General features: G+C 43.3%; 1 protein-coding gene across 1 annotated transcript in view; it reads left to right on the forward strand.

Moving 5' to 3' along the window:
- The first annotated feature begins 479 nt into the window (after positions 1-479).
- DSCAM (DS cell adhesion molecule) overlaps positions 480-17,601 on the forward strand; it is a 724,602-nt gene continuing 707,480 nt past the window's right edge. Inside the window, exon 1 of the mRNA XM_087418066.1 lies at positions 480-832. Within this exon, the coding sequence (XP_087274192.1) occupies positions 775-832 (58 nt within the window). The 5' untranslated portion in view covers positions 480-774. The remainder of the gene's footprint in view (positions 833-17,601) is intronic.

Here is a 17,601-nt window from a genome sequence, read left to right on the forward strand (position 1 = left end):
TGCCGAGGGAGGCTGAGTTATGCTCCTGGTCAGCTGCTGTAATGCTCCGCTGTTTGTAGTTGTTGTGGGCCCTTCAGTGTCTTTATCAGGTGTGGGGAGCCCCAGCACAGTTGGCTGCAAGTTCTAATACCACATTTGTGTTGCAGTATTTCTTTTAAGTGAGTAGGCCCCCAGCGTGGCAGGTTGTTAGGCTCAGGGGCTTACAATTGCTATAAGCCTCCAGCCTTTAGGTCTCTTGTCAGCTCTCTGAGGATTGCAGCTGGGTGGGGCTGGCCTCAGGCACAGGAGCACCCAATTGTTTCAGACTTTAGAAGGCGGGGCAAAGCCCCTATGTGGGTCTTTGAGAAGCACAAGTCTTCTGTAGCTGACAAGCCCTGCCGCCCACAGGTCCGCACACACAGTCAACACAGTCCTGCCCCGTGTGTGCGCCCCGACCTCCTGACGTGGACCCAGTCTCTCCACAGCGGGAGCCCCACACACTCCACCACTGCCCCACACTCTCCACCCGCTCCTTATGCACGCCCTGCCCCACTGAAGTCGGCTCAGTTGCCAGGCTGCAGAGAATCCAGTCACCAATCTATGCAGGCCCAGAAGTTGCCTGAGGGCTAGTTGTTGGGTGGGGACAGTCTCTAGGGTGGGCTGCCCACCCGGCTGAGCTGGATTAAATCGGTGCTCTAGTGGGTGGGGCAGACCTGGGCTAGCAGGCCCCAGGGAGAACTCCAATGGCGTCTGTGTCAGCACGCCCACACCAGGCCACAACAATGGCCGCCACCAATGTTCCAGTCCCTGGAGAGGTCTCACCTCTCACCGAGATGCACTCAGGGCCTATCAGGTGAGTCTCTTTTCACCAAAGCACTATGCACCTTTCTTTCTGGTGATTTTAGGATGCTTTCTGAAACGGGTGAGTTTGCGCTCGGGCCCTTTAAGAGCCAGTTTTAATTTCTTTGTGAACCAGGTTTTCTGGGGGTACTCCCCAATGTTTTAGTAGCAGGTGTGGGAGATCAAGATTTGGCCACCCTGAAATATATCTCTTTACCTTGATTGTTTTCTCTGAGGGACATTTGACCTCCCCCACTAACTGCCTAAAGAATTTGACATGGTGGCTCCTTCCTGGAACAGATCTTCTATCATGATGGCTGTAAAGATAATGTAGGATAAATGTTACAATAGAAAAGGCACCAACAAGCCCATCTTATTGGAAGTTCTGTCTCTCTGGCCACATTCTCTGGATGGCCCTGCAAGGAGTTGCCAGACAAACATTTACATTTATAAGGGAAATCTCCATTTGTAAAGGTATCTTCCTCTCTGTTTTGGGAAGGGGGGGGATGGCTTCATTTCTAGAGGCTTATCAATGTGGAAGGTGAGGCCTTAAATCTGCATAATAACCTTACTCTTGTTTACTGTGCTTTAGTGGTAATCTCCTGTAACTGACTCCCCCCACCCCCAACATCCTCCTTTGTCGTTGGCTGAACATGGTATTTAAGACGAGAATTTCTGCTATTGTGTTGAGAAAACGCAGTGTCCCTGCTTTCTCCCATGTATACATGTTACTAAACTTGGTATTATTTTCTCCTGCTAACCTGTCTTGTTAATTATTTGGCCAGCCATAAGAACCTTAAGGAAAAGGGAAGAGGGAGAGTCTCCCTCTTCCGCCAACACAGGCAAAGTCAGATATTATGCCGCTGGTCTAGATTGTGCTGGGTCCACAAAATGCCTACAGTGGGGGCACTCCCTGGCTCAGGTCCCTGCGCCTCCAGGGAGGCTGCGTACCTTTGGGCTGCTCCTGGGTGGTGGCAAAGCTGGCGGCTTGTGAAGGTGGCGTTTTTTCTCTCCAGAAGGGAGCCTCTGCCTCTTCCACCTCAATCAGGATTGTCCCTTGTTGCAGGAGTTCCTCTTATCCAGTTTTCAGTTCTGTCTCAGGGGCAATTTTTCCACAAGTAGTTGTAAATTGGCTGTGTCTGTGGGAGGAGGTGAGTTCAGAGTCTGCCTACGCCGCCATCTTGACTTCCCCCCCAGAATGTACTTTAGATTTATACTAACTTAATTCAAGTGAGATTATAGAAACATTATTTCTATATAACTCAACTCCTTTCTCCTCTTTTTTGTATAATTATGTTTGCTATATTAATCTTCTTATTTACATTTCTGATTCTCTTCATTTCTTTCTGTGGATTTGAGTTACCATCTTGTGTGATTTCCTTCTTCCAATACAATTTTGCTCCCACCTGCCTCCTTTGTGCCGTTATTGCCAAATACATAATTTTATAGGTTATAAGACCAATAATACAATTATATACATAGTACTTTATGTAATTGATTTTTAAATAAGTTAAGAGAAGAAACACGCACTTACACTCTCTTTTATCATTAATTATATGATTGCCTTTATTAGTATTCCTTGTTTGTTTGTATGAATTTGAATTACTGCCTGGTGTCAATTGCATTCAGTCTGAAGAACTTCCTTTAGAGTTTCTTGTAAGGGGGGTCTGCTAGCAATGAATTTTCCTCAGTTTTTATCCTTTCTAGGAATATCATTATATTGCTTCCACTTTGGAAAGATAGCCTTACTGGATATAAGATCCTTGGCTGATAGATTTTTTTTTTTCATTTAGCATTTTGAATATGTCATCCACTGCTTTGGCCTCCATTATTTCTGATGAAAAGTCGTGCTTGCCTGGAATAGAACTTCTGCAACACAGAGCTGGGGCAAAGAAGGATGAGAAATGTTGGTGGCTTCCTTGCCCTGGGGAGATACTGTAGCTCTTCAGTGGGAACTCAGGGAAGTGGGAGCCTCATGTTTTTGGATTTACCTGCTTGGAGTAGAGCTTCTGTCACATTGAGTTGAAGTGGGGTGGGGAGGGAGCATGTCATGGCCCAGATACTACAGACACCCACTGTTCTTACCAAGATTTAGTAGATTTTTAAATAAATGTTTCTTCATTTCATATTTTTCTACTGTATGCCTTTAAGACAATTTCCAGAGACTTAGTTTTTTAAAAAATAATTTTCACCAGTTATGGTTGTTTCACTGGGGAGAGGGTCCATGTAGCTCCTCATGCCACCATTTCAGAAGTGTTCATCTATATGTTGTTTATATGTGTTTAGATTTTTAGATATATTTTTTAAAACTTTCTTGGACTTATACATTTACTTAATTTGAAGAGTCATATAGTTCACAAGGTTTTCTACAAAAACAGTATTCCCACTCTTTCCTTCTCCCTACAGAAAATCATTCAACTTTTTAAAATTGTCTTAAAAAAATTATCTCCTTGTATAGAAGTAACATGCTTACAGAAAGTCTTTTTGTGAAAAAAAAAAACAAAACAGTACAGTTTTGAGGCTGGCACGGTGGCATAGTGGTTAAGTTCACGAGCTCTGTTTCGGCAGCCCAGTGTTCACAGGTTCGGATCTCGGGCATGGACCTATGCACTGCTTATTGAGCCATGCTGTGGTGGCATCTCACATACAAAATAGAGGACAATTGGCACAGATGTTAGCTCAGTGGCAATCGTCCTCAAGCAAAAAGAGGAGGATTGGCAACAGATGTTAGCTCAGGGCCAATCTTCTTCACCAAAAAAAAAAAAAAATTACAGTTTTAGGCATTATCTATCGACTTCCCAGGATAGCAGATGAGATTGAGCTCTATTTCACTCTGACATTCCTCCTGTACATATGTGCTTCTACCATGCCTCTTTTGAGATAGTGGTAATGTTGATTAGACTCATGGCCTATGTTTATAATTTCACATCCAGTGTTTTAGAGTATCATCAGTATTTACAGCTGAGCTGCACAGTACACTACTTTTGCTTTTCTGTCCATTTTTAAACATTCTTTTTCCTTAGAATTAATATTGCTTAGGTCTTTTGTTTGAATTATTTCCTATGTATTTATTACTAATTCCTAACTCCCATTTGTGTAATTCTCCTCTTAATACGTTCAAACACCCAGGTGTTCTATGAGTTCATCTCTTGGAAGACACCTCTCCAGGTGCTTCTGACCAGATACTGTCTGGACTTGCTGTTCTCCAGGAGTGTGGTGCAGCTGCATCCTTGGTCCTCACCATCATCCTGGAGACTCCCTTCATCTCGGTCTTGTTTTAGACCTCCTGCTTCCTCATTTTAGTGGAGCTCATCCTTCAGTAACTCCCTGATAAACGGTATAGGGGAGGTAAATTTTTTGAAACCTTGTATTATGAAAATGTATTTATGCTAGTTATTAATAGTTGGTTTACCTGGGCATGGAATCCTTGGCTGAAAATAATTTTACCTATGGTTTTGAATGACATGCTCTTCGTTTTCTAACTTCTAATACCTTTTTTGTGAAATTTAATACAAAGGATTGAGAATCACCATGGTATTGGATTTCACAGAAGTGTGATTAGGTGTAGGTCTATTTTCATCTGTTGTGCTGGATATTTGATCGTCCCTTTCAGTCAAGAAAATCATGTCTCTTGGCTCTAAGAAAGTTTCTTGAATTATTTCTTTGATGATTCTCTTCCCCTCAGGTGATCTTTTCTCCTTCTAGACGTCCTTTGATTCAGATGTCAGGCTCCGTGGACTGGTCCTCTAATTTAAAAAAAATATTTTTTCTCTCTAATTTTTTATCTTAAAATTTTTGCTTTGCTTTCTAGATAGTGTTTTCCAGTCCTTCTCTTGAATCTTTCAATTCTGCTAACATACTTTTAATTTCTAAGTACTTAAACTATGTTTGATCTTTGAATTTTCCTTTTTAAAAAATAGCATCTGTTCTTATTTTTATGGATCCAGTGTCTTTTGTCTTTTCTCTCTGAGAAGAACAGTTGATCTAATGAAGTTTTCTTCTTGCTGAAGAGTCTCTTTCCTCTAAGTCACTATTTTTTCCTGTTCATTTTGGTCACTCTCTTTAAATGCTTTTTTCACATGTCTTGGTTCTTTTGAACACTTAATCTCTGTTTGTGTTTAAGAGCAGAATTCTAAAATGTGGTTGGAAGCTCACTGACTCTCACCCAGAGCTGTGGTTCTCAAAGTGTGGTCCATGGACCAGCAAAGTCAGCATTCCCAGGTGCTTGTTAGGAATAGGTATTCTGGAACCTCTCCCAGACCTTCTGAATCAGAATCTCTGGTGGTGGGGCCTAGGAATCTGTATTTTAATGTCCCTCTCCCCCCATAATTTCTTTTCATGCTCAAGTTTGAGAAACACTGAAAAGTGTAGTGTGGTCTGCCTGGATGGTTTCCTGGTGGGGGGGAAGGTGCATGTCAGTATCTTTATGCCTTTTCTTTTGGACTGAGCATGTGTCCCAGGGTCATCTCCTGCTGCCAGACTTCTGAGAGCCTGAATAGGGAAGAAGCTTGGGAATCTCCACATTCCGTGCACAAATATTTCTTTATCCCATGTTTCCAATTTGTATCCATTTGTGCCTGCCATGATCCAGTTCAGAGTCTGTGTATCCATCTCTAGAATTAAACCTCCAGTCTTTGGTTGGGTGGTAGAAGGGCTGTTCTCTCTTGTTCCTCTCGCTGGTTCTGCTACACCTCACCCTCCACGACCCTGGTTTCCAACTCCCCGTTTTGGCTCCCCTATTCCAAATAAAGCCCACAGAAGACCTGCAGGATTGGGCTGCTGCCTGCATCCTCACCCGTCTTCCCCTTGCTTACCGCATTCCAGCACCAGTTCCCATCACTGCAGCAGCCTTCCTGACTTAGAGCCTCAGCACTAGCTTTTTTCTCTAGTGATGTTTTCTTCCTGCAACCTCCCTCACCAGGCCTTATTCCTTGCCACATGTAGTGGGTTAAATTGTGTCCCCCTAAAGATGTTGAAGTCCTAATCCCCAGTTAGGGGGTCACCTCTGTGAATGTGACCTTATTTGGAAGTAGAGTCTTTGCAGATGATTGAGTTAAGATGAGATCATTAAGGTGGACCCTAATCCAATAAGACTGGTGTCTTTATCCAAAGGAGAAATTTGGACACAGAGACAGGAATGTACAGAGGGAGAATGCCAGCTGAACATGTGAAGGCAGAGATTTGGGTGATACCTCTACAAGACAAGGAACTCCAAAGATTGCCAGTAAACCACCAGAACATAAGAGAGAGCCGTGGAACACATTCTCCCTCACAGTGCTCAGAAGGAACCAACCCTACTGACACCCTGATCTCAGACTTCTGGCTTCCAGAACTGTAAGAGAATATGTCTCTTTGTCTATGCTGCCCAGTTTGTCGTCCTTTGTTACAGCAGTCCTAGCAAACTGACACACTACCATTCTGCTCCTCCTCAGGGATGCCTCGTCTGATCTTCTACCCTTGGTTAAGGACTCATTTGGTATATCTCCCTGCAGCCTACATTTTTTTTCACCAAAGCACTTTCCACATTACAATTATTTAGTTGCAATTGACTTATTTAATTATTTAATTACTTGTGCAATTATTGGTTTTATTTGCCCCTCATCAGTCTCTGTGCATGCAGGGGATTGAGGCTGTGTCTGTCTTATTTACTAACATACCCCAAGTGTCTACCAGACCCAGCACACAGTAATCTCGGTTAGCACTGGCAGAAGGACTGAATCTGCCTGGGTTCCTCCTCTCTGCCTCCCCTTGGGAGATTGGGTTGGCTTTGGATTTATAAGGCAGTCTGTGACCTTGGCCCTTCTACCAGGCAGGATGTCCCCAGCCTGCCCTTTAACTACACTTACTGCAAGCTAGTCACCTACTGCACTTCCTGGACTGCCAACTGAGAAGGAGAGAACTGACCATCACTGGCAGCCATAGTTCCCACCTGCCCGTTGGACTCAACTGGGGAACTTATGAAATGCTGAAGCCATGACCCCACTCCAGACCAACTTCCCTGGGTGGTTCTAACATGAGAATCACTGATTTTGAGCCCATTTACACCCATCTTAAGCAGATGGTAACTTATTTTGTCACCTGGATTCCTGACTCATAACAGATTGAAGTAAATGAATATGGAAGGGAGAGATTTATCAGAAACTGGTCCCAAACACCAAACAATAGAGTTCCCCAAATACAACGGGAATACTAAGTATAGGGACAAACAGGCTTTGACCTACATCATGATGTTTGTAATGATGGACTTAAGTCATCAGGAAAAAGTCTATTATGTACCACACGTGTTGTTTAAGAAGGCAGGACACAATAAATCACCAGCATTGTCACATTGAGTATTTCTGACTTACCAGGCACAGCTCTGAGCAGAGACGATGCTTTGTTTAAACCTAACAAGATGCTTACAGGTTACATTAGGTGGATATTGTCATTTTCAGATGAGGAAACTGAGGTCTGGAGAGATGGAATGAGTTGCTCAAGCTTCCATTACTAATAATTGGAGGGACGAACCCTAGCCTTCATCTGTTTGACACTGAAGTGATAATGATAATCTTGATTTGAAGAAGTTCCTTTTGTTCACATAAAAGACAAATTTGTTGGGAAAATTCATTCATGAAGAACATGTCATTACCTATCAGCGCCATATTAATGAACCATTGCTATGTTTACTTAAAAATTACCCACAGGAATGGATCGAATAATGGTTGTGAATGTGATATTTTCAATACTTATTTAATTTGTATTCAGAGCACTTTGGTGCATAAAGAGATAAATAAAACTGATTCTATCATGTTTCACTGCTTTGCACCTTCTAAATTGATTCAGATACATATCAGGGTTAAATTTGCTGGGTTTTCCCGGTCTGAGTAACAATGAATGAATAATAGAAATATACTATTTTACTACATCTTCCCTCCACTGGCCTGTCTGGAGGCTATCCCGGTAAAATGCCTGGCCGGGGACAGAATGTTCTTTGAGAGCTGGGCCAGGCCCCATTTTTGCCTCCCTTTCCTGCATGGTGAGTTCAGATCAGGCTGCTATTCTAAGCCGACTCTCATAAAAGTCTGTGAATAAGGAGGAGGAGAGCTGGCAGCTTTGGGAGGTTTACATTCCCTTCGTGGTAGCAAGGAAGTCATTCTTGATACACCTTTGCAGGTAAATATGCAGCTTTGTGCTTTCTCTTAGCGTTCTAAATTCTCTCCTCTAAGATGGGTCATTGCAGCATCTTCTAGGAAGTCCAAAGACAGGAAAAAGAAGTGGAGTGAAATGCATTTTGTATTCACCCACACTTCTTCCTCTAGCCGTTGATGATGGAAACCCCCAACCTAACAGATGGCTGGATGTGGGCACTGTGTGCAAGATACTATTGTTAACCAGTGAAATGCATGTGCCTTCACGGACAGGTCTCAGGAGGGCAGCTCTGATATTCTAGTAGCTGGGACTAAGGCAGCTAGGCCCGTGGAGGAGAGATTTTCAGAATCAGCTACTTTCACTCTGAAGGGCAAGGGTAAGAATGAATTCTTTAATTAATCTTTCATTAATTAATATTTCATTAATTGGAAGAAGAAGACTTCTAAATCTTAAAGGTTACTTCCTTGGCATTGGACTGACTAAGACCCCAGTTTGAGTGGCTGGAAAAAATTTAAATTTATGTTGGACAGATTACAAAACACAAGTAAAATTTTCAGAGCAGAAATGCAGGGGCAATCCCTAACTGATTTGTTGGTTCTTTGTGGTTTATTGAGCCAGACATACTGATAACAACCCTAGGGATCCATAGTTACCCAAGCTTAGCTATCAGCTGGGATTACACTTGTGGCTTCAAAGAGTTGAGAGGGACCTCAGACATCTAAACAAGTTAGAGTACGAGGGATCTGAAAAAGTGAGGCGGTACCAGTAATTATACACTAATGAAAAAAATCATATGATTGTTGGTTTGTTACTTAACTTTTATTACTTTACGCTTACAAATAACATCAGTAAATATTGATTGATTTAGGTTGCCATGGAGCAAAAGTACCCAGACATGGTCATACTTAAAATATATGCAAAATAATTTAACACCTTAATTCATGACACTGTAAAAGGTTGAAGGGATGAATTCCTCACTTTCCTGCTACTTAATGAGGGGAGAGAGAGGGAGAGATGTATGTTAATTTTAAGGAAATGTCTGTTTTATTCTATAGTGCAAAATCTGTTCTATATTTTTCTTTTGCATCAACTCTAGTATGAAGAACAGAGGCTTAGACATTTTATGATAAATTCCCTGGCTCTAGGTTTGCAAGAGTATCCAGCACTGTCCAATCTAACTGTCTGCAATGATGGAAATGTTCTATATCTGCACTGCTAGCCACCAGCCATGTGTGGCCATTGAGCACTTGAAACATGGCTATTGCAACTGAGGACCTAAAGTTTTATTTCATTTTAATTAATTCATCTTTAAATTTAAATAGCCACATATGGCTAGTGGCTGAGATATTGGACACTGTAGAACTATACACAATAACTTCTTCGAGCTCATTGTTACCTTTTTTATGCTAATAAATTTTAATTGAAAAAGTACACATATGCATAGTAAAATGAAATAAAAGTAAGAAAACATCTATTTGATAGAAAAGACTACTTCATGAAATCATGTATCCCTCTCACGCAGTCTAGTCCCCCTTTTGAGATGCAACTATGGATAATAGCTTCTTATATCTCTCTCCAGGAGTTGTCTATGCATGCATAAACATAAAAATGTATATACATTTCATTATATAAGTGGGAACATGCAGTACCCACTATTTTCCACACCCTACTTCTTTCACTTTTAAACATCCCGGAGATCTTGCCATGTGAGCACTAAAGCTGCTTCATTGTTTTAGTGGCTGCATAGTATTCCATTATCTAGATGCAACATTATTTATTTAAGTAGTCTCCTAATAGTAGATATTTTGGTTTTTTTACTTTCAGTTGCTATTGCAAACATTACTTGAATGACCATCCATCCTCTTATATCTTTGCATACGTGTGTGTGGCTGGCATTTTCTGTGATAGTAAATTACATGACAAGAGAACTCTCAAAGACAACATTAGAAAGCAAATCACTTAGGATTTAATAAGTTCTCTTTCTTGAGTTCCTCTCAGAAACAAACCGGAATGAGTCCAGTTTCCATCTGATGGGTGTAACGCTGATGGTAAGGACCACAGGAGAAGTTCTTGCTCTCCATTTTGTTCCCTGCTGTGTCCCATGTGCCCACAGTCCTAGCCCATAGCAGGAGCTCGAGAAATCTTTGTTATATGAATGAGAAGATGTCCTAGTTGTAGGTCTGTTCTGAGGTCTTGCACTTACTTTGGGAAAAATCCTCTTAAGACTGAAAGGGTTAGCTTTGTCATAGATAGCAAAGGCTATTAATGGCTCCGGCAATCAAATATTATTTAGTTTTTAATTGCTTTATATTTATTCCTGGAATAATATCCATTACTGTTCCTAGAGAAATAGTGATAAAGAAGTTAAAATACCTTACAAACATTAAGAGTTGCTCTTCAAAACTTTTCTTACAATTTAGTAAAATCACATGGAAATTGGTACAGGTAAGTCATTGCCCATTTCGTGGACTAGGAGTTCTTCTTAGTTGCTGCCCTGGGCCTTCCTGGGCTGAGAGGACCTTGCCCTCGGCCACCCCAGTGCATGCAATGCTTCTGCAAGGCAATGATCTGAGACTGTGGCTCAGAAGGGGAAGCTGAGGTTGCATGGTTGCTATTGGGCAAGATTTCCAGGTGGACTTTGAATCTGGCCTTCTCTCTTCCAGCTTCTGCCACCACAGCTCTCCACGAACACTCTCTGCCCTTCATTCTATAATAGCCCAATGTCCTTCCCCATCCCCTGAGCAGTTCACCTCTGCAAGGGCTTGCACTAGGTGAGCCCTGGAAACAGGACTCTTTGTATTCTGTCACCTCCTCTGGGTTTTGGCTTCCGACCCCTCGCCTACCCCGTGGCTCAACCCTTTGCGGGAGAATGGGGAAATGAACATGATGGGGCATGTTATTTCACATAGGGTTTTTTATAACAAGAAGAGGTCAATATGGGCTCTCATCCAATAGATTTTCAGTATCATGGGAACTGCAGAATGAGGCACAAGTCTCAAGTCCAATGGGCTGCTCATGGAGCTCTCAGAAGACGTGGATGACAGGAAGGAGAAGTTACAAACAGTGTGGGAAGAATAGGCCCGTGAATCCACAACTGTGGAAGGAAGCGGGTTTGCACCTCTCGCTAAAGGTGCAACTGGGTTTCCACGAGGCTGGACCAGAAAGGTTAGGAGAGAAGTAGACAAGAGAAGACTGACTTCTGGGTCAACACGTGTACTCAGTGTGGGCTCCCTGGCATTAGGGTGTGTAGACCTTGTCAGGACTCCTGATTGACTTTATTTTATTTCATTATTGTCTTTTATTTAATTTTAGATATTCTTATCAAGAAAATAAAAAGGATCAGACAACCCAGAAAAGAATAATAAACAAATAAAAAACAGATATTCCACTACTTTGACAACCACCCTTAATATTTTCATTTTGACATTTATATTTTACATAAATGAGCTCATGTTACACATGCTGTTTTTTCTAAATCAGCCCCTTTGTTTTTTATTCTTTTAGTTATTTTCTCCCTTCTTTCTTCCCCTCTCCCCATCTCAGCCCCATCAGCTAACAAATGTTTACATTTGGTGTGCAACATTTTTCCACCCTTCCAAGATTGCTTACACACGCATATACACTTACACACACCCACAGATACAGGGTTCCTATTATTGTTTGTTTTACAAAAATGAGATATTTTATACACTCCTCTGCATCTTGCTTTTCTCACTTAATTAAATGTGGTTGAAATGTCCTCATAGCACTGATTTTTTTGATTGGAACATAGCATGTTCCAATGTTTGCATGTTCCAAAATTTATTCAACATCCTTCATTGATGGGCACTCAGATGATTTTCTTTCTTTCCTTTTTCATTTTCTTTTTCATTTTCTTTCTGTTGTCTCAGCACACAATGCTGCAGTGGAAAGCACCGTACAAATAGCTCTAAGTACTGGTTATTTTTTTACCTCAAGAGGTTAGCTTCCCTACTCTTGTAGGATTGCTAAGTTGAAGGGTGAGTGTATTTTTTCATTATGTTTTTTCAACTACATATTGCCAGAATCTGTTAAAAATAAAGCAAGCTACAAAAACACCACACTACCACCAGCAATGTCTGAAAGTGTCCTTTCTACCCACATCCCACTAGCGTTCGAACTGCCACTTCTTTTAATTCCTTTTGATTTCGTGGTGAGAAGCAACATCCAATTGCTATTTAAATTTTCATTTTATTCCCTATTAATGTGGTTGAGCATCTTCTCAGTTTTGCCAGCTACATTGTTTTTCTCCTCCCGTGAACGGTCATATTCGAATGCTTCTATTGGCTTGATTGTCTTTTCGTCATCAATTGGTAAGTGTTCAGTCTTTTATTGATATGAGGGCTTCATCCGTCCTGTATGTAGTGAATGTGCCCCCAAACCCTCTCCCCATTTGTCTTCCACTTTGATTGGCTATATTTTGTCATTCATAGAATGCACTGTTCTAGGCACTTCACATGTGTTAAGTCATCTAATCGTCACAGCAGCACTGTGGCATAGGGACGGTTGAGAGAACGGTCTTGAGGCCAGAGGCTAAGCCACCTCCCAAGGTCATGTAGCTCAGGCGCACTGTGTCAGGGCCTGACTCCACAATCTCCGTCTTAATCACAGTGCTCTGGACCCACTTCACACCACGGGAACACAAGGCCTGCCTCCTCGCCTTTCTCACTGGATGTTTTGGTCCCCTGCTCCTCCTTGTCTGGTACCCCCCAGTAATGATGGCAGCCCCTCAGGCCTTTCATCAATGTTCCTTCCTATGACACCTGGTACGCTGCCCACGAAGCCACAGAGCGGAGCTGTGGCTGGGGATGTGAGGGTCACCCAATGACCCCAGGCTGCTTCCCCTACTGCTGTCCTCAGGGCCACAAGCGTCATGTCACAGGATGCCAAAGTCCCGTGTTAAACCCGGAAGGATTCCTTCTCCACATTCAGACCTGAGGCACCTCCTGTAATGAGGTCCAAAGCACAGCTGCCTCGAACTTCTCACATCTCTGGGATTTTGTGGGAATGCTAGTCTTTCAAGAGGGGGCAATTTGCAACCCCCGGGTTTAGACCCAGGCAGACATGCAGGCGACAGGCAGAAACTCAGATGCCCTAGGCAGATCTGTCCTGATCTTCCATCTCCCCTCTTCCCCCAGCCCCCTCCCTCCACCGTCCCTCCTTCCCTCCACTCTACTCCCAATGGGCAGCCATCATCGGTGCTCTCCACACAGATTCCTGTTTCCGTTTGAAGTGTTCTCTGCTTCTAAAATGTATTTGATACCAAACCTGCCTTGACCTTTTCTTATGATTCGAATCCCTAGACTCAGTCACTGTCTTCATTTGAAAAATAACTTGTTAGAGTGCCTGTCAGCAAGCCACCTGCCCAGCGGGGAGTAAAGAAATATTTATTTTGATGAAATGTTTATGCAAGTCGAGATTATTTGACATGTAAGAAGGCTGTTTTTTCCCTCCTCCACCTGAGTGTCCTTTTTCGCTATTCCAATTCCGTATGTCTCTCAGGACGTGGGATGGAGGAGATGCAGCTAAGGGTTTGTGAGGTTTTGCCTCGTATAAAGTTTCTCTTGAAAACCTAGTCTTTCTTTTTTTTACCCAACAGATATTCATCGAGCACTCACTCCATGCTAAGTGTTGTTGTCAGTGTGGAGAAGGCAGTAGTGAAGAGAAAGACAGAGTCCCAGCTTTCACATAGGTGGATGAGCCAGTTAATAAATATATATATTTGTTAATAAATATGGAAGATATAGAGCTCAGAGGATGAGCATTGACAGGGCAGAAATGCTGTTGGTGTGGGGTTTGTTAGGAATGCTTCTCTGAAGAAACGCTTCTCTGAAGAGAGAGCATTTGAGCTGGAGTGATGGCAGCAGGGAGCGAGCCAGGGGGCAACTGAGGGAAAGTGTTTTATGTAGAGGGTGGGGATGTGCTGGTTGTGTTTGAGGAAAATCAAGGAAACCAGTGTGGAGTGTGCGGGGGAACACAGTAGGCGGTCACGGCAGAGTGGTGGTGGTGGTGCTGGAGAGCGCAGGGCCCGCAGCCATGGTAAGGACTTTGGATTTTATGCTGTGAAGGATCAGAAGGCAATGGAGAGTTTAGAACAGGGCTCCCTGTGATCTGATGTGCGTCTTTGTGTACGACTATTAAAAACTCATGCTGGCTGCTTTAGAGAGAATAGACTGTGGGTGTGAGGGTGGCAGTGGAGAGGAACGATAAAAGCCTCTGAGAGACGATGGTGTCCCTGTTTTTGGTCAATGGCTTCTCTGTCCACACAGGCATCCCAGATGGAACCCTGGGAGTCATCTTGGTGTCCTCTCAGCTCTCACCACTTCCTATCTCTCACCACTTCCTCCCTATCTCTCTCACTACTTCCTCCTATCTCTCACTACTTCCTCCCTACCTCTCTCTCACCATGTCCTTCCTCTCACCACTCTTCCCTATCTCTCACGACTTCCTTCCTATCTGTCTCTTACCATTTCCTCTTCCTTCCTATCTCTCACCACTTCCTCTCTATCTCTCTCACCATTCCCTTCCTCTCACCACCTCCTCTCTATCTTTCTCATCACTTCCTCCCTACCTCTCTCTCACCACTGCTTGCCTATCTCCCATCACCTCCTCCCTCTCTCTCACCATTTCCCCCCAATCTCTCACCACCTCCTCTCTGTCTCTTGCCATCTCCTCTCTGCGCCTTTCCTGTTCAGAGGAGACCAGTCTTTACCAGACCTATGAGTGTTGTGCTTGGATTCGGGCCAAGCTCTGCCCCTCACTGGCTGGGTGCGACAGTGCAAGTTTCTGGACCTCTGTGAGCTGAGGCTTCCCCATCTGAGGAATGGGAGTGACCGTAATGGGACTTATCTCTCAGATGAGAATTGAATTGGGTAAGCATGTACCGCACTTGGCACAGAACTGGACATACCAATGCTGAATAAACATCAGTGACGAGCTAAAGGACCACTACATTGATAGTGACAGCAGCTGTCATCACTATTAGCAGCACTTCTAAGTTCTGATTGTCTTACCTTTTAAGTATCTCCCAATGTTATAAGATAAAGGTATCTTCATCCCAGTACCAAGGCTTTCATAAGGTCTTAATCATTTCCCTTCTGGACTCAGGCTGATTTTCTAATGGTCTCCCTGTGTCCTTCTCAAATCCCTCAGGCCATTCTTCACTGTGTCCCTAGCAAGAAATATTTTCAAAATTTAAATCTGATCATGTCACTTTCTGCTCACCATACATCAGTGGTTTCCTCTCACCTTCAGGATCATGTGCAAGCACACTTCTTTGCTCCCTTCCTTCCATTCCTGGCCATTTCCTGGCATGTCTGCTGGACCACACACACACACATACACACACACACACACGCTAGCTGAATTAGATGTGCCATCTCCTGATTATACAGCTTATCTCATCAATTATTGTAACTATTATCTGAATCCTCCACTAGATTGTGAAATTAGTAGGGACTGTGTCTTAGTCATCTTTTTTTTAACATACAGTAAAGTGTGTAAAGTGCACTAATCTTAAGTGTACAGCTTGATGCATTTTTATATGTGTACGTATCCTTGTAACTTCTACCCAGATCCAGACAGAGAACATTTCAAGCAGCCCAGAAGCTCCCTGGTGCCCTTCCAGGCTCATATTTATTGATCTTTAAGCCCCTAGGAACTGTTATAGTGACTTGTAGGCAGCAGGCATGCTCCAAATATTTGCAGAAGGTCTCCATCAGTTCATTGGAGGAAGAAATGGATGGGCCACTGCTGACACACTTGACCATCTCTGCCCTTTGCAGTTCTGAGACCAGAGGTGTAATATGCCTGATTCCAATTTAATCAAAGCACCAGCAGCCAGAATGAGCCTTCATCAAGTAATAACTTACTCAAAATGTTTCCACAGGTCCAGTTTTACACAGTAATGATTCCATGTAGCTGTTCTCTGTGTAATCCTTATCAAAGCCAATTCCCATATCTCATTTGATCATCTCAACAATCTTTTAGATAACAGCAGGTATGATTATTTCATTTTCCAAGGGAAGAAACAGGCCTCTGGTGCATATGGTGCAAGCGAGGTGGGGCAAGACCCTGGGATCCTCATCCATGTCCACATTCCTTTCTCTCTGGAAACACTTCCATGCCTCTTGCCTTTTGATTTCAGGCATCTTGAGTTCTGTTATGGGTTGAATGGTTTCTTCCCCAAAGCATATATTGAAATCCTAACTCCAAGTAGCTCAGAATGTAACCTTATTTGGGAGTAGGGTCATTGAAAGTTGCAGAGGTAATTAGTTAAGATGAGGTCATACTGGATTAGGGTGAATCTCTCATCGAATATGACCTCTGTCCTTATAAGAAGAGGAGAAGAGACACAGAGACACACAGAGGGAGAGGGCCATGTGAAGATAGAGACTGGAGTGATGCATCTACAAGCGAAGGAATGCTAGGGACCACTGGCCACCACCAGAAGGTGGAAGAGGCGTGGAAGGATTCTCCTCTACAGGTTCCAGGCGTATAGTCCTGCCAACACCATGATCTTGGACTTCTGTCCTCCAGAACTGTGAGACAGCAAATTTCTGTTGCTGTAAGTCATCCAGGTTGTGGTACTCGTCACGGCAGCCTGAGGACTCTAACACAGCTCCTCTTTGGGCAAGTACTTATCCTCTTGGTCAGAATTAACTACACGCATCAGAAGGGAGCAGCCTTCCCATTGTGGCCACTGCTGACCTTGCCACCTTTGCCCTTATCACTCACTCCCACATGTGCAACCTTGAACCCCTCCTTTAGAACACGGCTCAAATGCCACCTCTTCAAAGATGCCCTTCTTGATCCTCCACCAGAAAATGGAGGAGTAATAGATGATGTAAGTCGGATGATGCCACTCTCGAAATGTGTGTTGTTTCTTATTTAGCATCATTCAAGTGGGCACAAAAGTAGCCTCTTTGACTTTGTCTCTCTTCTGCTAGGAAGAGAGCTCTGCTGACCCAGAGCAGTAGGAAGACAGAGTGGAGGGGTGGAGGAGGCAATTCCATATGGAATGATTTCAGGTCAAATGTTGATCTTCAGGAGGCCAGGTATTACTAATCAAGAATACAAAAAAGAAGAATTACATTGTTGCAGCAGGTCATCCAGATGACAGGACTGCTGGTTGACCCTTGAGCTGGCCCAGCAATCCACATCTCCTTCCTCTCGACCCTCCCACCCCTCACCCTTCCGGTACTAGGAGACCCTTCAAGGATGCAACCTTCAGAGAGTAAGGTGTTGTTGAGACCATCTGGACTGTATACATGACTGAACCCCGTTAAGGCCTCTATGTAAACTCTTAAGATTCTGGTGGGCTAGAGCGGAGATCTACTCGTCCTGCAGCCGGCCAAGACAAGCCTCATACATAAATTCCCTTGCTTTTTAAAATCGCTACCTACCATTCTGGAGTAGCCTGCTTCTTTCTTCCATCTCTCCTTGCCCTCCATTTACCTTCAAATTTCACCTGGGGAATCCCAAGGAGGTTTTGAACCAACACACATTAAACATCAATGTATTTGATAACGTTGGTTTTTCCTGATGTCTCCTCCATCAGGGTAGAATGCCCCCTTGCCTTGATTCAGTTTTGCATGTTGACATCTTAATTGAACTTGAAGGCTCAGCTAAATTGCC

This window comes from Ceratotherium simum, chromosome 27 (genome assembly GCF_057802395.1).
Source record: "Ceratotherium simum simum isolate JZ-2026a chromosome 27, ASM5780239v1, whole genome shotgun sequence".
NCBI classification, from domain to species: Eukaryota; Metazoa; Chordata; class Mammalia; order Perissodactyla; family Rhinocerotidae; genus Ceratotherium; species Ceratotherium simum.